Source organism: Coccinella septempunctata, chromosome 8, assembly GCF_907165205.1.
Source record: "Coccinella septempunctata chromosome 8, icCocSept1.1, whole genome shotgun sequence".
NCBI classification, from domain to species: Eukaryota; Metazoa; Arthropoda; class Insecta; order Coleoptera; family Coccinellidae; genus Coccinella; species Coccinella septempunctata.
In genome coordinates this window covers 17467187-17494602 of record NC_058196.1, presented here as the reverse complement: position 1 = coordinate 17494602, position 27416 = coordinate 17467187, and the positions used below count along the sequence as shown (strand labels likewise).

The 27416-nt window shown below is 37.0% G+C and overlaps 1 protein-coding gene across 2 annotated transcripts in view; it reads right to left on the bottom strand.

Moving 5' to 3' along the window:
• Nucleotides 1–1400: 1400 nt before the first annotated feature.
• LOC123318818 (rootletin) overlaps nt 1401–27416 on the bottom strand; it is an 81363-nt gene continuing 55347 nt past the window's right edge. For both annotated transcript variants that reach the window (XM_044905564.1, XM_044905565.1), the window contains exons 15-25: nt 24890–25083; nt 20369–20634; nt 17213–17492; nt 14411–14871; nt 11846–12047; nt 11683–11786; nt 10654–10938; nt 9021–9200; nt 8753–8965; nt 7889–8572; nt 1401–2312 (exon numbers count right to left, since the gene is read on the bottom strand). In XM_044905564.1, the coding sequence (XP_044761499.1) occupies nt 2034–2312; nt 7889–8572; nt 8753–8965; nt 9021–9200; nt 10654–10938; nt 11683–11786; nt 11846–12047; nt 14411–14871; nt 17213–17492; nt 20369–20634; nt 24890–25083 (3148 nt within the window). In that variant the 3' untranslated portion in view covers nt 1401–2033. The remainder of the gene's footprint in view (nt 2313–7888; nt 8573–8752; nt 8966–9020; nt 9201–10653; nt 10939–11682; nt 11787–11845; nt 12048–14410; nt 14872–17212; nt 17493–20368; nt 20635–24889; nt 25084–27416) is intronic.

The following is a 27416-nucleotide window of genomic DNA, read 5'->3' as shown; positions in this document are numbered from 1 at the left end:
CTCAGAGCAAAAACCCGTTCGAAGTTTATCACGGAACTTCAATATGAAGACGACTGCGCACTTATAGCTAGCAGCCCAAAGGATCTACAGATAATGCTGGACACCTATAAACATATATACGAAGCTTTAGGCCTTAGACTCAATATCGACAAAACCAAAATCCTGGTAAGTCCGCCAGAAAGCCTTCAAAAACATATCAGCCTGGAGAATGAAACACTAGAATAGGTCGAGCAGTGCAAATACTTGGGAAGCTTCATAAATACTAGGGCTAACCTAGAAATACACAACCGTATCTATTCTGCATCACAGTCATTCTGGAAGCTAAATGTCAGAGTGTTTCAAAATCACGACCTCAATCTGAAGACCAAGACAGCTGTTTACAAAGCAGTCGTCCTCCCAAAGCTGGACTCCCTACCATCGACATATTGAGCAGCTTGAACAAACGCAACAACGTCATCTAAGACAAATAATGCACATCAGATGGTTTCACAAAGTTTCGAATGCAGAAGTCTTGCAACGCGCGAGTTGTACAACAATTGAGACTCAAGTAACGAGGGCCCGACTCAGATGGAGCTGCCACATTCTGAGGATGCAATACACAAGACTCCCCAAAATAGCTCTGTATGGCGAATTCACAGAGGGAGCCCGAAAACCAGTAGGCCAGTATAAGCGGTTTAAGGATATACTACATCAATCCGTGAAATCCGTTAATGCCAATCATAACTGGGAACAACTAGCGTTGGACAGGTTACAGTGGGATCTGTGGTGCTTAGTTATAATGGAGACACGAGAATAATACAGCGGCGGCCAGATCTGGTTGGTGACTATCCATGCCCGGAGTGTGGAAGGATCTGTAGGTCACGGTTGGGTTTCTTCAGTCACAGGAGGACACACAGCCGCAATTAGCCCTAAGAAATTGCAAGTCTGTTCGCACCTTTTTTTTTGTCTTTTTGTAGATTTATTCCAGGTAACGGGATACAGCGATGATGATGAAAGAATCCACTTGATAGTTTTCTACATAATTTGTCAACGTGTTCCCTCCAACAAAGACCTCCATCGAACGTTATCTCAAGAAAATTTATAGTCCCGGATGATCCTCGTTTGGTCCCCAACAACAGCTGTTGACATTTTTCTGTGTTTCAACAATAGATGTGATACTTATGGAGCATGGAAATCACAAATCAATTATCTATAGTTGGACAAAATCTGAAGTTCACGCCGGTGTTGTACCTCATCTGAAGGATTACCATAAACTGCTGCAGTAGTAACAAAATAACAGTCTTCAAAATTACACAGCCTACTCGACGACGAGGTTTCTTGAAGTGTCTTTTATTCATTCCTATTTACATAAAAACCTGTCAATTATTCTCAATGATGGAATCAGTGAAATGAAACGAATAATCTCTAAAAATTTATATTGAAGCTACCAAATTTACAGATAAATAGTACAAAGAAAAAGTAACCAAACACCGAAACATCAAATGAACTATCCATAGTAAATCATCAATGACCAATAGAAGACAAATTGGAATATTTTGAAATCAGATTAACTCATATACAAGGCCACTCTGGCTTTCGTGTATATATCCTCAATCACAAAAATTCATTTTAAGTCGATTCTAAATGAAAATTGAGCTTCAATTCAGGTTGAATATACTCCTCGTTGTATGAAACCTAACGCACAGTATACCTTCGAATATTAGAAAATTATAAAAGTGAAAAATATTCTTATTGAAATATATGGAGTAGTTAACATATTAATACTACACTAAACACTTCGGAAGGTGCTCTTTCGTGTCCAAATACAAAAAACCATTCTATGAGTATAGGTTTCTACCAGCAAACCAACTGAAATGGCAGTGATCAAACAACACTATTACAATATCGAACTATCAACATCATCCTTGAGAATTTCCACCAGGAGCTGCCTAAAAAACCACCTAGTCCTATAACATGGTCCTCATTCCAATAACATTTTGCCTATTCTGAAAATGTTCACGTCAGGATAGATTTATCACATTTGAGAGTTAGATTTATTTTGGCTGCGGCGTTAATGACCTCAGGTAGGAGCTAGAAGGGGTCGGCAGTGCTAAGGATGGAGGTAGACTGGTTGCTGCTATGGAATGATCTAATCTCTTGGTTTCGTGCTCCAACAGCAAGGAATCCAAGGCGGGATCTTGAGAAACAGTCTTGAGGCTGTCGCCCAAGGTTTGGCGCAATTGGGCCATCTCTCTTCCAGCTTGCGTGCTTCGTAAAACGTACTGTTGTCTTCGTTTGATTTCTTGATTCAGTTGGTCCCTTAGCAAACTCACCTGTAATAAAATTCATAAACATGATGGTTGGGAAATGAAAATTATATAATCCTGAGTTAAAAGGCAAGAACGAAAGAAATGATTACACTCTTAAGAAAGTAAAAACAATAAAAAGGAAGTCGCCATTTTAGGCTCAACTGTTATGGAATTTTATTTGTTCGATCTATTTACGGTCCAGGTTATTATAAAAAAAACATTGAAAATTTTCATTCAGAACATATATAAGATAAGGCCACATGGTGTGACTATGGTTAGAGTAGCCGTAAAAGTAGATAGATATATAGATAATTCATAAATCATTTCAGACATGAAAATGTATGTATAGGACAAGTCATATTTGAATGTAAAGGACAAAAAGATGATAAATCACTCGAATAGATCAACTGCTGTTAGCGAATTGGCAAAAGTGTAGAACACCAATAGTTGAAAATTGTCATAGCAATTAAAATTCTATAAAACCATACTTAAATCTTGATGAAGAGCACCATAAACAGTATGGTGCAAATGAAAGGAATAAATTCCTTATTTCGTAAACCGGCGAAATTAAAGAAAAATCCTGAAACCCGTCGGATACCTTTTTATTTTTGACGTCAACTATGTGAGCGTGATGACGTCATCGCTAAAAAATTTGAATGGAAATGTGGGTGTGGGTGTTGTAATACATTATTTCAAAGGTCTTTTAAATACCTATTCAGCCATATCAATACGATGTAATTGATTTGCGTATTGTCACAAATATTTTGATGAAATTTTAACTGATTTCTTAATAAAATGTATTAAGTATTGGTATTGTAACGGGTTTAGTTTTTAAGGGTTTAATCTCGAGCGCCAGCTATTCTTTCAATAAGGGAGAAATCTTAGAACATAGAATATCAGGAAATAGCTTTTTCGAATAAATGTGACGGGAATTGTGCGACGGAAACGGCCATATTGGTCTTCCAAGTTTTGATTTGAAAAGTGGCAGACTTGGAAGTCAAATGATTCTGTTATCTGTGGCCAAATGAACTAAGTGATGTTTTAACTTAATTTTGGTAATTTGGATTCTTCAAATTTGCTGGAAATAAGGATTTTGGATATTTTATCGTGAATAATTCATAGGTAGGTGATTTTTTTAGGCTGAATATCAGGTATTAATTATGAGTTCCTGAATTTCATGACATAACAAGTAGGTTATCTATGATAACAAGGTTATCCCATGACAATAACACTCCATGGGCGTAGGTGATGTTGAGTCATAGACCTTAATACCATTAAGGATATAGCCAAGCAGTGTTAGGCGGGGTGAATTTCAGCTTTGATTTTCAATTTGAAAGAGCTTGAAAAAGCTTCTGACGTTACGTCAGTGCTTCCCTAATTTGTTTGATTAACCCATAATAACCTAGTGTTACACATATGTAACGCAAATTTCACTGGCAAATCTATTTTATTTCTCAGTAACTGTAGCTATTAGCGTTACATACACCATTTTTCTCAAACAAAAACTATACAATTTTCAAACAGAAATTGAGTTGTTTTTGTCTTGTACACTCTATAAAGAACATTTATTCAATTAGAATAGTGATCATAACTCAGGTTATTAAGGGTTAATCAGAATCAACCGACTATTGAAGTTAGTTTTTTGGAAACTTCATTGTCCTACGCCACTGTTGAAACGGAAATATATGTCGGCCATATTTCTCCTCTATTCCGGTCAAATTGAAATGATCAGTGTGCTCCTTCCTGTTATTCTATATTCTAAGGGAGAAATAGCAAACCCACCCAGGTACCCAGGTCGGAGACAGAGTTCGGGGTTATCTAAAATGGTATCGATAACAAGTAATTCAAAACCGAATTTATTACAATAAATCTAAATTACAGTGAACCATACAATGATCTCCGAGTCAAGAAATATATGCAGCTAATGACCAAGTTCAAAATGAGGAAAACAGAACTTAATAAATAACTCGATGGTCAGAAATTCAAAATTAACACAGTGAAATTAATGAATTAAACAATATTCGAATTTATTATATTCAGTATTAAAGAAAAAAAGGTATTAAAGAAAGAAAGAAGATCCAAGTCCCTGTAATCGGTTAGTTCAGAAATGGGTTTGATCCCGAGCACTTTTAGTGATTTTCAGTGTACAGGGTGGGCAAAATTCGTTGTCTACTGAAGGGATCTCGAGAACTATAGCAGCTAGAAGAAAACGGATGACACATTCTCGAGCTCTTTTTTCCTTACTATTCCAAATATGAAAACAGATCCAGCCCAGCGGTCATAGATTTTGGGTTATGAACAAAAATTGAGAAATTGTCATTTTCAATGAAGCTGAATAACTCGCTTATATGAACTCGTATTCGAAATCCGTTGTTACATTCTACAGGCACTTTTTTATGAGGAATTCGAATATGACATCTATAAATTTTTCGATCCAGTCATTTTCGAGATACGACAGGGATTTCTGATATTTCAAATGTAAACTATATTTGAAAACTCTTTCATCTTACTGCAATTTTTTTGCTGATTTCAAAAATGTATCATATGTCGCTATTCACATGAATATAGCATAAGAAAAAATTCAATACTTTTTCCTGCTTTTCGATTCACTGTTGAATTTTCAGTAGGCTGGCGTAACCATAGCGACCGTTGAAAATGAATTATATTTTGTGAACCTGAGCCTCTATGATTGGAATCACGCTGAATGTTGCTGAATAAATATTTCGATGATTAATTTGCCATCGTTTGTTCTCGGGATGTTTGGCATGCTTATCTTACGATGGTTCACAATTAGAACACTACCGTTGACAGAAGTACCTATTTTTCATCATCTTACTTCTGTAAAAATTATAATTATAGATAGCTAACGTATTTTATTACTGACTCTCAAAGTTTCTTTCATAAATAGAAAAACGATAATTGAATAAATTTTTTTCTTCAATAATCGGACGAAATACTTTTACTCTCTTTTAAAGGATATCGATCTCGATATTGATATATAAAAGAAATACATAATTATTCGTCAGTCGGTGATTCCTTTCGCAGAAGGTTGAGTTCACATAGGATTATGTGGAGTTCACGAACCATAATGCATTTTCAACGGTCGCTATGGTTACGCCAGCCTACTGAAAATCCAACAGTGAATCGAAAAGCAGAAAAAAGTATTGAATTTTTTTCTCGTGTAACGTGTAACATTCATGTGAATAGCCATATATGATACATTTTTGAAATCAGCAAAAAAATTGCAGCAAGATGAAGGAACTTTCAACTATAGTTTACATTTGAAAAATCAGAAACCCCTGTCGTATCTCGAAAATGACTGGATCAAAAAATTTATTGATATCATATTCGAATTCCTCATAAAAAAGTGCCTGTAGAATGTAACAACGGATTTCGAATACGAGTTCAAATAAGCGAGTTATTCAGCTTCATTGAAAATGACAATTTCTGAATTTTCGTTCATAACTTAAAATCTATAAATGTTAGACTGGATATGTTTTCAGTTTTGGATTAGTCAAGAAAAAAGGGCTCGAGAATGTGTCGTCCGTTTTCTTCTAGCTGCTATGGTTCTCGAGATCCCTTCAGTAGACAACGAATTTTGCCCACCTGTACAGGCCGATCAGAATTGAAACTATTCAATAAACGGGACGGGGTTGATTCAGGTGAAACACAATGCAACAATTTACAGGATAATAGGGTAGTTTATCGTGGTCTCCGCGTGGCAACCTTGGGACCCTTGGGTGTACACGCCAAGCATTACCAGCAGAAAGACTTCGAGACCTCTGCCGATTGGTTTCCGTCACCAAAGAGCCAGGCGACAGAAATCTGCGGTAAACGGGAAAACTAAACGGAACACAACAGGGGTAGGACGGGGTAGGCTACTGTGGTCTTTTCGTGGCAACCGTGGGTGTACACGCCAAGCATTACCAGCGGAACGACTTCGATTGGTCTTGGTTCACCAGAGAGCCAGGCGACAGAAGTCTGCGTTAAACAGGAAAACGAAAACGGAACACAACAGGGGTAGGACGGGATAGGCTACTGTGGTCTTTTCGTGGCAACCGTGGGTGTACACGCCAAGCATTACCAGCGGAAAGACTTCGAGACTTCCGTTGGTTGGTCTTGGTTCACCAGAGAGCCAGGCGACAGAAGTCTGCGTTAAACAGGCGGATTAACAATAAGTATTAACACAATTAAACAAATACAAGAATGCAACTTTGAATCATTAAGTATGCGGTTTCAACAAAAGACTTACGGTTTGCTCCGGTACGGTTACACCACTAGCAAAAAAAAAACAGATCGCAGGATTCTCGAATTTAGGAAATTAATAGCGAAATCAAAGCTGAATAGTGAATCATGTCAAGAACAATCAAGCGAAGACTAATGAAAAATCAAGAGCAGAATAATGAATGAATGTCGAACAAAAATTAAGAAAATAACTGCCGAATCATGACTGACGTTCGTCTGGTGGTGTGTCCCTATTTATCAACTTTTCAACATGTGGACGGTCATGTGACCAAAATTGCATAAAAAAATTCGGTTTTCTCGAATATTCTCCCAGAAGAAATATTCTCGGTGGCGGTTATCTCTTTATCGGTAAAAGAAACTGTCGTTATCTGCAATCCACGTTGTTTTATGCTGAATCCATCAAATCAATGGTGTTTTTGTGGACGGAAAAACGCCGAATGCAGAAAGACACTTTTTCTTTGTTTTCGATTATTACGGCGGATTACTGATGGAAATTTCAATTTTACGGAATTTGAATTCATTAATCAGGATTCTGAAAAATATTTCTAAAATGAAAATCTAAATTAAAACTGAAATCTCCATCAGACGGTATTGCATCGCTTCAACTGGAAAATTCAGGGAAACTGACCTTTAAAACAATCAAGTATCGTTACACTATGATGTTTTTATTGACACTGGTATTTTAGCTGAAGGTAATCAGTTTCAGCACTCAATTTAGGTTTCGTTGTATTTAATGAGTAAAACATATTAAATATTTATTGTAATAATAAAATTTTATTAATTTTTTTAACAAATACAAAAATCAATTATGTACTGTACATTATTGATATGGCTGAATAGGTATTTGAAAGACCTTCCGTTTAAAAATTTTAGCCATGATGTCATCACGCTCACATAGATGACGACGAAAATGAAAAGGTATCCCTACAAATAGACCGTTTTAAATTAAAAATCGACGGGTTTCAGGATTTTTTCTTAAAGTCGCCGATTTACGAAATAACAAATTTATTCCTTTCATTTGCACCATACTGTATGTGTCATGTCGATGTCATAAATATTAATCGTGGTTAAATTTCAATAATTGTACTATCAGTAACTGCACTTTTGATGAATAAATACATGTTTCGTTGTCTTGAGTTATAAAATTCGTTGTTAAAAAATTGCCGGATATTGACAAATTAATGCTTCATAATTTTCTGACAAACTTCTCAAGCTTGTTGCTTGGTAACAGCCCTCAGCCTTCGGCTTCAGGCTAACATCAAGGAACGAGCTTTCGGTTGTCATAAAATTATATCGTCTATTATTGTCAATGTCCTAGTACTACTGATAATATCAAACATGGAATGTAACAGTACCTGATTTTCTAATCTAGCCACCTGCTGCCTATGGCTCTGCTCTCTAGCTTCCAACAACCTCTCCGCTTGCAACTGCGCAGCCCTGTACCGTTCGATCTCTGCCCTGTCGAATTTACCGTCCAGACTCGACCTCTGCAGACTTCGCAGCCTGCTCAGCTCCAGCTCTTTCTCAGTGAGCTCCGATTCCAATCTCGAGATTTTCAGTCTCAACTCTCTGTTCTCCTGTTCGTGCTTATCTTTCTCGGTCTCGCTATGCTGACTGTCCATCTGATATTTATCGGGATGTTCATAGGATTTGGTCCTTCCCGTCGAGGACAAGGACTTGGCGCTGCACCTCTCCAAGTTGCGATTCTCGTTCTCCAGATGCCTCAGCTTAGTGGTGAGGCTGTCTACTTTTGCTCTGAACTCGTTCCTCTCTTTCTGGACGATTTGCAGTTGTCTGTGAAGTTCCTCTTCCTCTTTGCCACCAACTGTGGTTTCAGTGGGCCATTGCGCCAGTCTCAGTTGAGATTCCAAACTGGATCGCACGACCTCGTTGTTCGCCAGTTCTTGGTTTAATCTGGACACCTGATCTTGGAGGATTTGGTTGTTCCTTCTGAGTTCCGCCAGATTCTGTTGGGTCACTTCGAAGCGTTCGTTGAGCAAACGTCTCTCGTTTTCGCAAGTACTTAACGATTTCTGGAACTGATTCAACATAAACTAGAGTCAGAAGTCAAATACAAAGAAAAACTTATTTCGGAATAGAATTTATTGATCGGTTAAAGAGGAAACCTTGGGTTGGGGCAAAGAAGAATGGGTGCAGAAATATAATTTAGGATCAATCCGTTTTGGTACTGTTGGGCACAACTGTATAAATAGGTATACCTGCTTGAGCTTTTCAGTTCCAGTTTGGGAACTCGTCGTCGCTTCCAGCAGATCCCTCTGTAACTTCTGTATTTCGCTCTTGGTTTCCGATTCGCTGCTGGCAGCCCGCTCCAAAGACAGATTGAGCTGATCTATCGTCGACTTCAACGACATGCATCTTTCCTCCAGACTCGCCATCGCTCTGCTCTGCGAATCGCATTTCTCCTGCAATTTCTGGAACGAAAATAAGAAGTTGACACTTCCGGGTCTAGAGGAGGGGAGCACTCACCTGTATAGCCGCTTCTTTTTCTTGCAGCATCATCTGAAGTCTCTGGAGATCTCCATCGGCTGACATTCTCTGAAGTTCTAATTTTGTAGAACGGTTCTCGACTCTGTTCAGCTCGTCCTGGAGACCTCTTTTTTCTGCCTCCAGGCGAGATAAAGCTATTTTCATTTTCTCTAGTTTCTCCTGTGGAGTAATTAAATAGTTTTATTGCTCAATGATAAAGACGACAGATCCTCGATCATAATAATTATTCAAGACTAATACAATAAACTTCATTCAGATAAATTTCTTTACTGTGGTCATGCCAAAAGTGCATAATTGTGGAGAATACTGGATATGAAGTCGATTCGACGAAGGTTTATTTATCTCGGACGTTGGATTCACGCCATAGAACTGAACATCAGGACAGGGATTAACGACCTTTAACCCTTAATTTGTCAAGAGCATTTATAAAAAACCAACATTACTTACTATAATGACACTGTATTTTCAACAAACATGCATGGCGAAAATAGTTGTGGGTTTGAATGAAATGAGGTCTATATATATAATATATGATGCAACCTGATGCAGCCCTCTACACAGAAGAATAATTGCGTGAATATGGTGTATCTCATAGGATACGGAATCAAATTAAGGGTTAAATTATTCCAACAAAAGCTAAATAAAAACTCTGAAGCATAGAGTAGGTTTTGAATATTTCGGATGAAAGATACACTGAACGAAATCCCAAAAAAGTGGAAGATATTTTGATAAAAAATATCTAACAGGTTAGCATCATTCATCATCATTGAAGAGATTGGTTCTCAAAGGAAATATGACAAATTCTTGAAAATTACATTCATAATGGGGCTGTCGGAAAAAAATTTCAAGGATACTTAAAACTGATGAATTAGGTATAGCCCAAAAATCGGTAGACATGGTGAGACGGTTCTAGAGTACGCTTAAAGAAAAAAACACCAAAAGAGTTCCTTTCAAACGTCATATAACTCATATATGAAATTCATTGTGGTGACTGTGAGAAGGTTTATATTGGACAGACTGGAAGCTATCTGAATACAAGGATCACGGAGCATAGGAGAGATATGACCAATGCACATAATCCAACAAGTAAAAGAAAATATAACAGACCTTTTAGATAAGCAAGTGAACAACTTCATTCATTCACGTTCGACGATGTTAAAATTTAAGGAATCCAACGATACCTAAGCAGAAGACTTTTACATGAAATGATATCTATAAAAAGAAAGAGAAATTCGGAAAATAAGAGAAGTTATATTGCGAGCCTCTATACATCATGTTTCAAATTAATCTCAAAAATAAATAAGAAGGCATTTTATCTTTGTTTTTTGCTGCCTTTGTCTTTTCCATTCCACAATATGCCTATGTGTTTTTCACCTCTTTCCTTACTTTTAATTCGACTGCGTTTGAAAGAAAATGTTCATCTCTCTAAGGATCCTTTTCACTGCTATCTTTACAGAAATTGGATGACTAATGAAACCAACCAGTATTGTTGGTTAACCTTTTCTCGGTTTATAACCCAGGTAAAATTGCCCCTTAGATAACAAATGAGATTCCTAATAATGATTACACGATTTACATTTGTTGGACTCAGCTCAACATCTCGAAATCTTACCTCATATTGTTGCTTCTCTGCTTGACCACTTCCAACTGATAGTTCCAATGATACTATTTTTTCTCGCATTTGTTTAACTTCAGCCGTTTTTTTGTTCAGGGTCTCAGTTTGAGACTGTAACTCTACGGTTTTCTGACCGAGTTTGGTCTCCAAGCTTCCTTTTTCTTCTTGAAGGCTTCTTAGGTTCTGGGTTAGCTTGGTAAGTTTCGAGTCACCCTTCGACTGACTGTCGCTTAATTCTTTCAGTTGTTTCTTGACGTTGTCCACTTGATTTTTGTAGTCATCCTGGCAAATTGAACATTTGATATAATAATGACTGCAGGAATCACTTTAAGAAATCAATAAAAAAAGCAATCATTATATTTATAATACATAGCACGAAATTCGCCATTCGCAATAAACTTCGGATGAATGAACTAATAAAATCATAACCATTTGCATGATCCATAGCTGGTACGACATTCCTTGCCCAAGTGAACTTGCAAGAACTTATGCCGACTTCGAATTTACACTTAAATTCCATAACGAATGGCAACAAAGAACAGCTTCTGCTTAGCTGCCATGCCCAAGTCCACTTCGGCCAGCGAATTGATTACGAAAGCAGATTTAGGTATAAGTTGGGAACTTTTTTTGGCTTCACTGCCAATTTTCCTTTACTCATTTTACTTTCTGAAGTATCACTTTGTAACCTTAAAATCAATGAGAGGTTGTAGTTTATAAACGAGCCACCTGCTGTGGTATCCGCGGCTTGCATACAGTGATGATATGGGGGGGGGGGATTCTTCAATAAATCAACAAAGGAAACTTATCCTAGGTGCCTAGACCTCCGGGATACCTTTCCCTCGGAAAAAGAGGTGGGGCTAGAAAAAACTATTTGATCTGAAAGTTTTATAAAAGCCACGATAATAAATTCAAAAATACTTTCAATTAAGAATTACTAAAGATTGGGAAATATTCCAATAGAAATTGAGGATATATTGAAAGCATTGAATGTTTCATACCTCGACAGTTGGTATTATAACCACTCACCCTTTCTCGTTCAATGTGGGCCACTTGCTGCATCAAGTTTCTCACTCCTTTCCTCACCACCTCGGGATCAACGTCAATGACGCCGTCTCTGACATCTTCGTGAGCTATGGAACAGTACGTTTTAATATCCAGGATGAAACTATACACAAAAAATCACACTCACATCTTGCCGGGCTCCATCTCCTCGATGGACTCATCAATCTATACGGCATGGTCACCGTGCCATCCAACTGCACACCAGCGATTCTTCTCAAGGTCATTATCACGCTGCTGAGTTTTTGTTCAACGTCTCTCTTGTTCGATTCCAGCTGACTCAGTTGAGTCTCAAGGGCCCGCACTTTACCTTCGGAACCTCCTAATTTAGCCTACAAGAAAAGCAAAATCATATTATTATTACGTGTCAAATCGTAGTAATCGAAAAGTGATGAATGATGACCGAAAATGATGATGATGATGAATGGATAGCAAAGATATGGTCCATATCGTATGAGAAAATGCGACAAGGATAATTCACTGCAGAGTGGCACATTTATAATTAAAATTAATTCTGTATTTCGTTCTTTTGCGCACTCAGCGAAGAAAGTTACAACGATCGAGTACCACATAACTGAGCGCGAAGTCAAGATTTAAGTAGTGAGGTTATGTTAAAAAGTGAATGGGAACTCTCATCGATATTGTAACGATACTTGATTGTTTTAAAAAATCAAGGCTCGTTTTAAATGTCAATTTCCCTGAATTTTCCACTTGAAGCAATGCAACACCGTCTGATGGAGATTTTAGTTTTAATATAGATATTCCGTTTGATTTTTCAGAATCCTGATTAATAAAATCAAATTCCGTAAAATTGAAATTTCCATCAGTTCCGTCGTAATAATTCAAAACAAAGAAAAAGTGTCTTTCTGCATTCGGCGTCGTTTTTCCGTCCACAAAAACACACCGAATTCAGCATAAAACAACGTGGATTACAGATAACGAGATAACCGCCACCGAGAATATTTCTTCTGGGAGGAATATTCGAGAATACCGAATTTTTGGATGCAATTTTGATCACATGACCGTCCACAGGCTGAAAAGTTGATGAATAGGGCCGCACCATCAGACGGACGTCATTATTATTCTGCAGTTCATTCATTATTCATTGTTTGACAGTTATTCATTATTCTATATTCGGCATTCCTCATTCATTATTTGGTAGTCATTCATTATCTTGATTTGATTTCGCTATTAATTTTTCGAAATCCGATGATCCTGTGATGTGTTTGTTTCTTTTCTCTTATTGGTGGTGTGACGGTACCGGAACAAACCGTAAGTCTTTTCTTGATACCGCATACTTCGTGATTCAAAGTTGCATTCTTTTATTTGGTTGATTGTGTTAATCCTTATTGTTAATCCCCCCGTTTAGAGACTTCTTTCGTCTGGCTCTCTGGTGAACTAAGACCAACCGACGGAAGTCTCGAAGTCGTTCCGCTGGTAATGCTTGGCGTGTACACCCAAGGTTGCCACGGAAAGACCACAGCAACCTATCCCGTCCTACCCCTATTGTGTTCCCTTCAGATTTCCCGTTTACCGCAGACTTCTGTTGCCTGGTCCTCTGGTGACGGAAACCAATCAGCAGAGGTCTCGAAGTCTTTCTGCTGGTAATGCTTGGCGTGTACACCCAAGGTTGCCACGGAGAGACCACGATAAACTACTCCGTTATCCTGCAAATTGTAGCATTGTGTTTCACCTGAATCAACCCCGTCCCGTTTATTGAATAGTTTCAATTCTGATTGGCCTGTACACTGAAATTCACTGAAAGTGCTCGGGATCAAACCCATCGCTAAATTAACCGATTGCAGGGACTTAGATCTTTCTGAGACAACCGGTTACTGTAAATTTTGTGTGAATCCCGTACGTCCCTCATTGTCTCAGTTGGAATCAAAGTGAGCGTTATTGATTTCTTTCTTTAATACCCGATATTTTGACTGAATTTAATTAATTTGAATATTGTTTAATTCATTAAATTCACTGTGTTGAGTTTGATTAATTGTTGCATTACTGTTTTCCTCATTTTGGATTGGGTCATCAGATGTATATATTTCTTGACTTGGAAATCATTGTATGGTTCACTGTAATTTAGATTATTGTAATAAATTCGGTTTTAAACTACTTGTTATCGCTACCACCTTAGATAACCCCGAACTCTGTCTCCGACTAGTAGGTACCTGGGTGGGTTTGTTATTCCTTCCTTATTGAAAGAATAGCTGGCGCTCGAGATTAAACCCTTGAAAACTAAACCCGTTACAATATACTACTTAAGTCGAATCCTAAACCCTAGAAATGATCTTTTTTGGAATAAAAAGATTTCTCCTTGAAGTTCACAAAATACGTAAACATATCTAAAACATTCCAACACCTTTTAACGCTCTGAGATTCGACAGGAGTGTGGCTTAAACGTACTACCAAATAAAGCGAATGCCTTGATGGAATTAAATCATATAAATATCGATGTATTTATTTCGAACTAATTAAAACTATCTTCGTGCATTCATTTCACTTCATTCATTTCTTGCTTGAAGAGAAAAAAAGCTAAGTTGATACAACAATCGCATTCGATAAGCATTCGAAACAGAAACGATAAAATGATGACAATTCCAATTCCACATTTTTTATTGATAAAATGACCCATCATTAGAAATACTGTGTATATTTTCAGTACTCAATTCGAAATATTGTAATACATTCGTACCTTCAGTTCCTGTATCTGCTGAGTGGCGTCTACCAGACAAACCTCAAGGTTGTGCTTCTGGTCTTCGAGTCTCTTCTCTCGGGACCTACTGTCCTCAAGGTGAATCAGGAGATCTTGCTCTCTGGAATGCCACTGTTCCTCAAGATGTCCCGTATGCGCCAGGGCCCTATTCAGTTCCTGTCTGCAATGTTCCAGGTTTCTCTCCAGTTCGGAAATCTGCTTTCGCAGCTGGTGAACCTCCTGGTGAGACCTCTCCCGTTCCTCTATTTCGTTTAGCAATCTGGCTTGAAGCTCTTTTTCTTCCGCCTGCTGCTGTGATCCAGCGTTCTGTGCCTTTTGGATCTCTTCCTTCAAGCTCAGGATATTATGTTCCGATTGAGTTAAATCCTTTTCAAGGTCTCTAACCTGGTTTTGGAAACGATTCCGTTCGCTCTCTATAGATGACTTCATTTCTTCTAGACCTGAAAACACATATGTAATTTTTTTGGAACGTCGTATTGTTACAAATGGGACTCAGTATGTTTAATTGTTTTTGTTATGTGTTCAACATTAGAATAAGCAAGCATTTATACTATTTTTCATACATTGCTGAAGAATAATGGATGAAATCTTTTTTTTGTTAGAATGATATCAACAACAATTTTTTTATCGAATAAGGTTAACAGTGACAAATATTTGCATGATTTGAACTATTGAGGAGAAAGAGGAGATTTGTTTATTGTTTGAGGCGGACACAAGCACAGCGCAGCTGATATGTAGCTGCTCTATATTTGTGCTCTAAATGGTATATTTATATGACAAAATAGGGAACACAGGCTGCATATATCTGCTTGCTATCTTGTTCTGTTATATGGTCACCTAGAATTGTTCTGTCGCCATTACAAGAATTAATACATATTATTTTTCATAGGTTTACTGAGGGATATTGGATGAAGTTTTGAAATTTCCTCAATCCTATCGGTTATCCTGAACGAGTCGCAGAAGCATGTAGAAATTCAAATGCTTGCGTACTTTTTGATACCAAACTTTCCTTTGATGAACATATTGATTATGTAGTTTGTGACAGTCATACAACACTTTGCTGTGAGGCAATGTCCTTATTCAAAAATCGTGAGGCAATTTTATCTCTCTATTATAATATATTTGTGTATAGTAAACTTGATTTCGGATTTTCACATGGGTGTCCCCATGTTGAGGCCTATATCGAAAAGACTGCAAGTTGATTTCTGAGCTTCAAAACCGTTTGAGACATGGTGATAATGATGAGATAATTATCGTATACGCCTAAATCATTTTGATCCTACAGTTATCGACCCATTAGTTTATTGAATTCCTTTCAAAATTTTAGAGAGGCTAATTCTTAGGATTGAATCGACTCTAAAAGACGATTTCAAAAATTGTCAAGGGGGTTTCAGGAAGAATAGAAATTGTTATAAGCAGGTTCTGAACAACAACACTTCCTTTGAAGCAGGTTTCAATGATCTACTAAAAACAGGAACAGCGTTGGTGGATTTATCTGCATCAAATGACAGAGTATAGATGGTTTCCTTTTCAAAGTTTTAACACATCTGGAGTGTGAAAAAGATTGAAAACATGCTTTCAGATAGAAGGTTTCGTGTTTTTGTTGATAATAGTAGTAGGTAAATTCAAAACTTTGAATAACGATCTTCCACAAATGATCAGTTTTAGTATCTCTTCTTTTAAATTTATATTTGGGTGATATATCCCTACTACTTCTTCTGAGAAATTTGGGCTGATGATATTGCCCTCGCATTCCTTCATCTTGATTTTAGATGAGAATAATCTATCCACAGATTAAGAAATTTCGAGGAATTACTTTTTCCAGTGGTGTTTTCGTCCTAACCAAAATAAAACCGAGGTATCGGTTTTTAATAATTTTAATAATCATCAAAAATATAGAGCATTGAGTGTAGTTTTCTGTAATTATTTCTTGGAATATAACTTCAATGCAAAATATCTAGTAGTTAAGCTGGATTCTTCGCGGACTTTCAAAGCGCATTTGGAAAATTTGCGTCTGAAGTTGACAACTCCTGCAAAAATTAGCTGGTACGTCATGGATGGGTTGCTGATTCAACTACTCTTCGAACGGCAGCCCTAGCTTCGGTTTGTTTCATCTGCTGAATATTGCTGCTCAGTTTGGGTTAATAGTTCTCATGTGCAAAAATTTGATGACCCGCTTAATCATTATTAGAATTATTTCTGAAACTATTAGATCTTCACCTATTCAATGGTTACCAGTTACTTCAAACATTGTACCACCACTCATTCTGTCCTATATTCCACAAAATATGATTCCCAGACGCGTAAACCCTTATATTTATGGTCCAACTCTTTCCTCAATTCGAATTTAAGAACAAGGACATTTGGCAGTCTGAATGGAATACTTACATTCAGTTGAGAGCCCTACTTGTTAATGTGGGGAACCAGAATAGACCATAAATCATCTGGTTAATCATTGAACGATTCATAAATTTCAGGATGGTTATAGGGCTATTCATGCAGTTTCCGAATCTTTTTTGAATTGGGTTGTGAATTTTAGGTCAATCTGACATGAAGGACTTCATTATATTTTCTCACATTTTTCTGCTTTTTGTTTTTTTTACTTCAGATAAAATTTTCTGCTAATTTGGAGACGACTATGCCACTAAAAAACCTTCAAAAACTAACTCGTTTGTAAAAAAATTAATGAAAAATTTACCTTATTACTCAATTTTCAATGAAAAATTAGATGGTGGACGCCATTGATATTTTTACAGAATCAAATGCAAATTTCTTACTCACTCGATATTTTCATGGAGTACTCTTCGAGTTGTCTTGCCTGGTCTCTCTTCTCGCTTTCCGTTTTCTTTATGTAGTCCCTCAGTTCTTTGTTTGTTGTGTGATACTTCTCTTTCTCAAAAGTACTGTCCGCTAGCTGCCTGCGAACATCCGTCAGATCTTTCCTCAGACTCTCCGAATGGTTCTCTACTTCTTTGAGCTTTCGAATTGTTTCGTGAAGCTGATCAGTCACGGTGCTGCATTTGTTTTCAGTAAGGTTCAATTGGATCTTCAAGTTTTCTACCTGTGCATGTGAAAAAATGTGAAAACATTGAATTTATTTCCAATCAGTCCCATATCGAAAGTGATACTTTTCCGCACACGACACTGAAGAACGACGCGACCATTCGAGTGCGAGAAAGACACTTTACGAACGAGTTGGAAAAGCTATTCATTTAGGGTAGGATTTCACTCACTTCCCCTTGTCAATCGCAACCGAAGCTATTTCACTTAGTGGTACCTACTTACTGAATTGATTATTATCGTTCAAAAGTTATGGCGAATCGAATTTTTCCTTGGAAACCGAAAATCACTCTGTATAAAGCTCATGACGAGGAAAAGACACTTAATTCATTTTATCATTAAAATCTCAAAGGTCATTTTATTTTCACTTGAGAAGCTCCTATACGTAGTAGGAATATTTAGATTTCCTCTTGACTCAAACAGTATACAGGGTGAATTTTTGGCACGTACAAATATTTCAAAAGTAGATTCTTGAGGTCAAAAGAAACACTTGTTTCCTTTGCCTTTTTTTCCGAAACATCTCGGTTTTGACGATAGAGGCTGTTGAAAAACCATAAAAATATTTTATTTTTAGTTCTATCTCACAAACGGTTTTATCGAATGAAATGGAATTGGGTTTTCATTTATTTGTTGGATCTTTTTCGAACACAAGATATCATCCACGTCTTCCAGTTAACTCATTTTGACGATTACGTACCATGAAAATACCAAAAATTCAAGGAACAAAACTCTTAAAAATAAGTTGGACGCTAAATATTTAATGAATATTTCAACATTTGAACTTTTTTTGAAATAAAAGTATTTCTTATATTTTATCGTATAATGCGCCATTTTCGAATAATTTGATGTTCAAAAATTAAAACGTATCTGTGAAATTTGGAAAATTTAGTACATTGGCTGAATACAGTTCTGTTCAAAAAATCCACAGATGTGTAGTATCACAGATTTAGCTAGTTATTCTGAAGGTTATTTTGTTTCTCCAAAGCTCATTATGAGAACTTAAAATAGCTTTATCTTTTTGTCAGGGCCGAATCTAAAAAACTGGTATAAGAAAAAAATGTTACTTTTAACCTTGAGATCTACTGTTAAAATATTTGTACGAGTCAACTACTCACCCTGTATATGAAAACTCAAATATCAATGCACTTTTCGACACGCAGAACGGAAAAAGTTAAATTAATCATGAAGAATGATAACGCCTAAACGGCAATGAATAAATAATAAGGATAAATTCAGATGCATACCACCCGATCATATGAATATCGACAAGTGTTACGATCTGAATTGAGCTAGATAATTTGCCATCGTCAAGGCCCCAAATGGAGTACGCTCCACAGAAGAAAAGCAGATGCTGACCATGGTTTCGGCCTCATTTGGCCTCATCAGAGCAACATAGCATTTTTCCACGGTGGAGAACATTTGGAATTGATGGAACTTTATTCAATGTTGGCGTGTTCTACTGGGTAATATTTACCTAGAGCGCCACCCAATATGAAACGGTGTCCGATTCAATCCCCTCCAGATAGAAACCAAGACGAAGACAATAGCATATGTCCTATATTTTCCCTAATTCAGTACGCTGATTCGCTTTGCGAACGTCGCCTCGGACGTATGATGAATTGAGAAGTCTGGGACGCGCTCAGGTCACGGCAGAGAACGATGCCAGCGGTACAATCATGAAGAATGATAACGCCTAAACGGCAATGAATAAATAATAAGGATAAATTAATATTTTTAGTGGTCAAAGAACATAGACACAGGTCGAATATGTCGTAAAAAAGTTTCCAACTGATGCGTTATGTGAGAACAGCAATGGCGCGCGGGATACTTTGGGCACTGCAGCGCGTAAAAAAAATGCGAAGGTATATACAATAATAGTATTCCCAACTCCGACACAAAGTGTCGTTCCCATCCTAGACTACTTGCTTAAACTCCCCTTCGAGTCGTTAAACGCACATATCAGGAAACAAACTCTTTAAGACCCGTTTGCACCAAACATACTTAGTGTTAAGTGTCCCTTGAAATGAACTCTTAAATTACGTTACACCAACTGTTAACATTTAAATGGCTAAAGCTAACATTAAAGTTAAGCGCTCCTGTAATGACCACTTAAATATTTGAGGGCAGGATTAATTCTAACCTAGAATAATTTGTTGAACTGGCTGCAGAACTTCCTATTTTTATGGATTTTGATAATTGAATGAATTCATTATTGAATATCAAGCCTTCTCTTTTGCCTTTATTGTTATGCCATCAGTCTTTCAATTTTCAATTTTGTGTCATGAATCATACTAGTTAGCAACAAACTATTTTTTTCCGTTGAGAAGTTGAGTGCCCTTTGTAGATTACCACCACTTGCTTGGCAATCATTCATCATATTTGTACTAACAAGGATGATAAGGACATTTTCTTCACGTTGCCCTTCAACATTAAGAAAACAAATTCACACAAGACCTTACAAAGAAAAAGTATTGTACTTATATAAACTGAGGTACCCTTTATTTGACAATCCTTATCATTATCAATAATAATACTAATTCAATAACAAAAAGTTGTTACTCTTTGATAATGATATAATAATTTACTTGAAACTGACTGACAGGACGAATAAGTTAGGTTATTGAAATGACAACGATCATCGGCAACCAGCCAACCAATGAAATAGCTTTATTGGAGTAGGATGAAGTTGCACCAAAATAAAAAACAGAAATATCACTAGATATAAAAACTTAAGGGCTCCTTAAGATTCTGTTAAACCACAGTCGTGCAAAACTGGGAATAAAATTAAGCGTCCATTAACTTCAAACGACACTTAGTTAAGTACTCGTTTTAAGGGGTATTGGTGCGAACGGGCCTAAAACATTCATTCGTTCTCACCTCTCCTGCGGCTACTTCCTTCTCGTGCCGAACCTCCTCAATCTTCTGCTCTAGTTTGAGTTTTTCCTCTTCAGTTCTCGCTTTGGCCTCTTCCAGTTTAGTCTTGTATTTGTTCAGTTCTTCTTTCAGCTGATTGATGTTGATTCTGTCTTGTTCCAAACGACTGTTAGCTTCTCTCTTGAATCGTTCCAGCGTTTCTTTCTCGCCCTCTAGTTCTCTACGAACTGCCTCGTAACGATCGTGAAGGGCCTGATGGTCGTGATGAGCTGAAGGCCAAGAAGTTTCATCAAAATCTGATTCGTGTCCATGATAAGCCGAAATATTTTAAATCTCCCTTATAGTTGGGGAGCCGAAGAGAGAAGTTCGGGATTTACTCGAGCGTGTCAGATTAATATAAGGGGACATACCTTGGACCCTGTAGAGTACCAAAAATTAGACCTGTATATAGAGGGAATTGTCTAGGACAGCTTGTCCGAATAGTAAAAAAAAAAACGATCATTGTACATACTCGAGCATGTCAGATTAAAATATATGTGGTTAATTACATGTTGAAAAGAATATATTCTCTTAATCTGACAATATAAGCGTGTCGAAAATGTGTGGGAGGGCGAAAAATGTGCAAAAATAAAACGTCACGTGTACATTCTCGAGCGCGGTGGCGTTTTTTCTTATTTTGAAGCTAATGATTCAAGAATAACAGAAACAATAAAATCTGACAGTTTTAGCAAGCCGAAAAATAAAAATTGGCCAAAAGGTCACAAAAAACAGTTTTTTTGCATTACCTCTCCCCCTGAGCTTCAAATCTTCAAATTATAAAAGTTGTAGAGCATAACATTTTCTACAAATTTTGACGTTAGCAATTTTTTCTACGTTCAAACGTTTTTGAGATATATGGCGATTAATGCGAGGTGTTTAGCGATACATGCTGAAGCGAAAATTCACTCGTTGGAAAATAGTGCATTCTAAGGTTCAGTCACAGACAACACTAAAATTTTCGTGACTAATTTCGAAATTGTCATCATAGAAATACCTCGTCATTTCGACAATTGGATGAATGTAGCTTAGACTGGGATTCTACATTGACCTTGACCTTTCGCATGTGTGGCTAAGCTGCTCGCCCTTATCGCCCTCTGACTCGAGAACAGTTAAAAGTATGTAAAATTGCTTCAGACAAAAGTTGTGTAGAATTTTATTATCTACAACTTTCATAATGAATACAAAAACGATTAGAGGTACAGGCAGGGAACTATTCGGAAAAAAGGCATTTTTATCATCTTCAAAGTGTCAGATTAAGAAAACCCTCCCTGATTAGTGTCAGATTAATGGTTCAACACGTCTACAACACTAAGATGAACCATCTCTGTATAAAAATCTGAAACGCTCGAAAGACCCCTGTGACCTTGCGTCACGTCCAAATTGTCAGTCCCTTGAAAAGTAGCTTCCTTTGGGTCCAATTAACATATCCTCCAAAAATGTGACACGCTGAAAAAAAATTTTTTTTTACCATTTTCAACTCTTCTGTACGGCCAGTCCCACCGAGCAAACTGTCAGATAAACATGAACTCATTATCACAGACACGTAGGGCATATAGAGTATCTTAATCTGACACGCTCGAGTATGTACACCTGATGATTTTTTACATCTTTGAGACCCTGAAGACGCTTTCCCCACCCGTGAAAGTGCATACATCATAGAACCTTTTTTTCTTCCTACCATCTAATCTTCAAACTCCACTAGGTCTCCACAACGCTCGAGTAAATCCCGATTCAGCATCGTCGCCTCCCCAACTATTAGTATACAGGGCATACAGCATCAGGAGAAGGGGAATATATGTGGATTGTGGATTGTTAAAAAGCAAAAATCTCCACATTAAAAAATTTCCTGAAAAGTCTCGCCATTGGCTACAATTCGTATCCTGGTGAAATTGAAAAAAGACATTAGTTAAGTGCTCCCATCTTTTCTGCGAAAGTGGAAACTATTGTAATATTCGTTAACTCTACTTATCGTTCAACAAATGTTCTGGCAACACCCCACATTCTGGTAGTATTTTCCCCTTTACGCCTTATACGGATGGGGAGAAAGTCACGTGGTATAAACTCCTCTTAAGAGATTCTGGCTAATACACTTGTTGTAGCTGACATAATGTTAAGATGTTCAACCTTTAAAATTCGAAATGTAGATTTGTTGCAACAATTGTTTTTTGTTGTTCTGTTTAAATAAATCTATTTTTCATTCGAAATGAGCAATTCTCCTCTTTTTTAATTTTTTTTAAAGGCACAATATGAGTTAGTCATTGATATGAAATTCGTCCAAAATACGGACGTCGGGATATAGAAGGAAAATGAGAAATAGTTCATGATTTAAGCTGAAAAAGAACCATTTGTGGATAACAATTCGTTGTTTCAAATTTTGTGCCACCTTGTTTTTGAAACATCTAGATTTGACTCCAGCTAACAAATGAAACAATTGGTGTGTGAAAACACCAGCTACATTTTATCTCACTTATTTTTTCTGCTGTTTCCAAATTTGTGAATGAAAAATCAAACTATTTAAATATTATACTTTAAATATTTTGTTCATCGATAGCACTCCCGGAAAAGAATGAATCAACCTGTATATTCAGGAAATTTTCTATATCATGATTTTCCAAGAAAGGCCACTGGAAGTTTGTAGAATTGATTACCGTCGAAACGATGTAATTTATTTTCTGCATATATTTCCATCAAGGTAAATCTTCGGTAAATGTCAATATTTGGATGAAAATGTATCTTTTTTTTCGTAGCGCCTCGATATCAAATAAAACCTCGCAATGAAAATCAGTAGACAATAAATAGATTGCAACCTCCTTGTTATGAAAAGTAGCAATGGAAAGTTATTTTGATCAGCGTATATATTAAAAGCGTGCATTGCCTTCGGCTCTGTTCTCTTGACCAGGAATAAAACATTTCATTCTTACCTAGACAATCATCTTCGTTGAGTCGGTATAAAGAATCATCATTAATTTTTCGAAGGCACTACAGTTTTCTCAACTTACTTCTGTATAATACTATGCCTGATATCACGGCTAATAGATATGGAAAATGATTCATTCGAAACGCGCAGAAAATAAATTGGAAAGTTTTGACTTATTTATAGAAAATACCTCACTACCTAATATGATATCATCTTTTATTTCTACTTAGATGAAAGGAAGTACCGCTGTTGAAATATCGAAAACCAAAATATTTCTACCTCGAAATAATAAGCTGATATGGAATTATTTGAAATAATGACAGGGTTATGAATCTAACTTATCTAAGTAATACGTGTATCATGGAAAAGAAATATTTTTGTTACGTAGGTGGTCAGTCAGGCCCCTGGTTCAAATGAGACTTACTTCACGGGCACCCACTGTTCGATTTTTCGCGAGAAATAATGTACAGTTGGAAAGTTCATCGTTAGTAACTATTTGTAACACAAAAATTTTTGTTTGTAACCTAACCTGTAATGGGAAAATGACACCCTCAAAATGCGAAGTTAGCACTCACATTTTCGAAAATGAAGATAAACAATTGATGAAGCTTTCTCACTTTTCTTGATCGAAGATTTATCATAACTTTAGATATATTAATTCGCATAGCTTTCGGCGGACCAATTTTTTTTTCATGAATATCTTTTTGTATTTTCACTATTGATAAAAATTCTACGCCAATTGACCTTGGCAATAAATTCTTAGGGAACGGATTGAACAAATCTTTATTCAATCCTTCGGACTCTTCAGCGCGCCCAAAGAAGAGTACTTAAGTACTCCCAGCAAACATGGGTGGACAAACATGGCTCTACGATGAACCATCGACTCCGAGTTATGGCTGTCAAAAGTATTTCTTCTAAATATTCAATAGGTATTCCTTGTCTACGAATGCGTCACATGGCTAAGAAGTTCACTTGTTGATCGGTGTATGCGAAAACCATATTAACTGTTACCGATGAGATTATTAACTTTTAGATATTCAACCATTTCAAGATATATAGCTGTTTTCGTTACTTTTGAGAAAAAGGGTATTATCACTATGGGACAGTACTTTGATGAAAGTAGTATGTTATTTCAGAAGGAGAAGTGTCACCTTCTCTTAGCGAGCCTGTGTTCTCCCGCCGAACATAGTGAGGCGGGTAATTGTCCTCGATACATCAAAAGTCACCTCCCTCCCAAATGAAATATGTATAAATATATTTGAATTTCATAATAATCTGAGTTGCTTTAAAAAGATGCTTTTATAAGAATTCTGTGGCAGGCGGTAGCGCACAAAAGGACAATCGGTATAGATCTTATCAGGATTCCGTCTCTCAGAAACCGAACAAAGAGAATCTAAAATAAAATTTCTTTTTGAGGGACACAATGTTTTTTCAATCCACATATAATTTTCAAACATCGAATCAGCATCAATATAAAATAAGAAATGTTATTCGAATAGATACCATCATAATTGAATTGTTAATTATTAATAAATATTTGAAAGCAGAATATGGTAATTAGAACTCACCAAGAAGGAGAGCCTGTTGCTTGTCGTTTTCGGCCCGAAGCATAAGTTCTTCGTGCTGTTGACAAAGATTATCGATATGATTCTGTAAGCTCTCTACCCTGTCCAAAAGCTGCTGAATCTCGGCATCTTTCTCGCTACCAAGCTGTTGCAATGACTGCTGCATCCGTTTTTCCAAATTTTTCTTTATTTTATCCCTTAAGTCAAAACAAATTATGAATAAAAAACAACTACATTAGATCGATATTTGTTTTTTCATAACTTTATGGATATGGTGTGGAAGCTATAGATTTGTCAGTGTCCTCTCACTATTAGTGAATGTTGGAGATTTCAAGTGTTTGATTTTCATATTTTCTAAAACCGACACTATACAATTGTAAAACAGACTGGGATGAATGCAGAAAAGTACTCAAAAAAAAAAAAAATAAATCTAGACGTGAGCCCCAAGAGTCTAAACAAAAGTGTTGAGATCGTTTAATGGGCTTCTTATAAAAACAGTGGAATGGGTATCAGCCATCAAAACTGGGAAAAGGACAAATCTCAATATCCCTTTAGTAGTCAAGAAAATTACCTACCCAAAAAAAAAGATCTGAAGGCGCCAAACTCAAGCTCCAGCTCTATCAGACAACAAAATAAACTGAATACGAAATCAAACCGTTAATGAGGCAACTGCGTTTCCAGAAGATGCCGATACGACAACTCAATATGGAAGCTTATTAAGAATATTTACAAATATACAATTCCTCCGATACGTTATAAACTAACACCCTCTACCTAACGAGCCAAGAGTGGTGAAGAAAAAGCACCAAGTATTTTCACCCAAGGACAACTACATGAAGAATGAAAAAGAGAAAGAAATAGAAGAATTGCCCGAAAAATATCATCAAGCAGATCTACACACCTTTCAAAACAGTTGAAGTGAAGGAATCGGCCAACTTAATACAAGAAAAGCCACCAGAATAGACAGAATAACCCCGCAAACAAAAGGGAGTGAATTTTTTTAAATGTGTCTTCCATTCCATTCTGAAACTCAACTATAGGCATGAACAATTTGAAACCGCTGAGCTTAGTCCAGTCTTGAAATCAGGCAAAGACACTAACAGCGTAATTTTCCATCGAACAGTCAGTTAGCTGCCAGTTTCATCTAAAGTGCTCGAGCGAGTGGCACTATGAAGGATCAACACGGATCCAACTACAGAAGGGTGGCTACCATCTCCGCAAATCAGTTTTCGAGGACGCCATTTAATTGCACAGTAAGTGCACACAATAAGCCATTCTTAAAATCAAGCACTCAGGACTTCGGTACAAAGTGAAAATTTTGCTGCCTTTATCACACTTCAAACTCATGAAATCCTATCTAATATCGTCCGTGGATTGACGGTTAAAGCGTCGATTCAGTATATCGCAACCGCAAGGTACAGAGTTCGACACCAGGTTAGAGGAGAAATTCTCTAGTCGATATGGGTTCGGGCCACCATTCACTTTTGAATTTAAAATTAACAGTGCTGTGCCTAAGGTGGACACAGTAACAAAACCTTCACGAACACAGCTGGTTCTCCGAACTCGCACAAGCTCACAGAGCTTCTTAGGGGTACTTCGGTACCTAAGGAGAATCAAGCCAATATGATATGATATTATACCTGAGTGAAAGACAATTTGGAGTAAGAACGAACTATAAAACCACGACGCTTTTTTCCAAAATTATCAGGGGTACCTCAAGGAATGTCCCTGGGTGACTACCATACCTATTTACTTCACACAGCTGGCTCACCTACCAACACAAGCACTGTTACCGGTTCATTTGCAGAAGATGTTGCTATCCTAGTGGGCCAAGAAGACCAAGACTGAGCCCCTCACCTATTGTTAACAGACAATGTGGTCAATAAGCCACTGAAGATTGTGACTTAAGCAGTCGAAATCATCGAAAATATCAATGTACTCCAGTTCAGGCAAATCAAATACCAGATACCAGAATCTTGATCAACAAAATACCTAGGTACGCATCATGATAGAATCTCACTTGGAAAGGATACGTAAATAAAAAGAGGAAATAAATAGACCTTAGAGCCAAGAAAATAAAATAGAAGGAACTTCAAATTGCTCCCCAATAATAAACTCCTGATATTAGGGGAATAAATAAATAATTGCGAAAAAATTTAAAGAATCAAAAAATATTGTGGGTTCTTAAAAACAAAATATTAACTGGTACGTAGCGCAAGTCATATAGGCTGGAACTCGGGTTGGAATTATCTTCGAACTCAGTAGGCGGATATCATGCTCATATTATAGAGAAACCCCAGCAATATTTTTTGCCTTCTGGCTCCCATCGAATGTTTTCAGATGTGATCTTCAGGGGACTATATCTGATTAGGTGCTGCTCAAAGAAAAATCTTATTAAACACCCACATTATTTTTTGACAAGGAATCACCCCATGTATTTTTTCGCAACTATACATTTAGACCCAGTAAAAGACGTTATGAAACCCATCTGGACATATGGAATAAAACTCTCGGTATGCACCAGCAAATC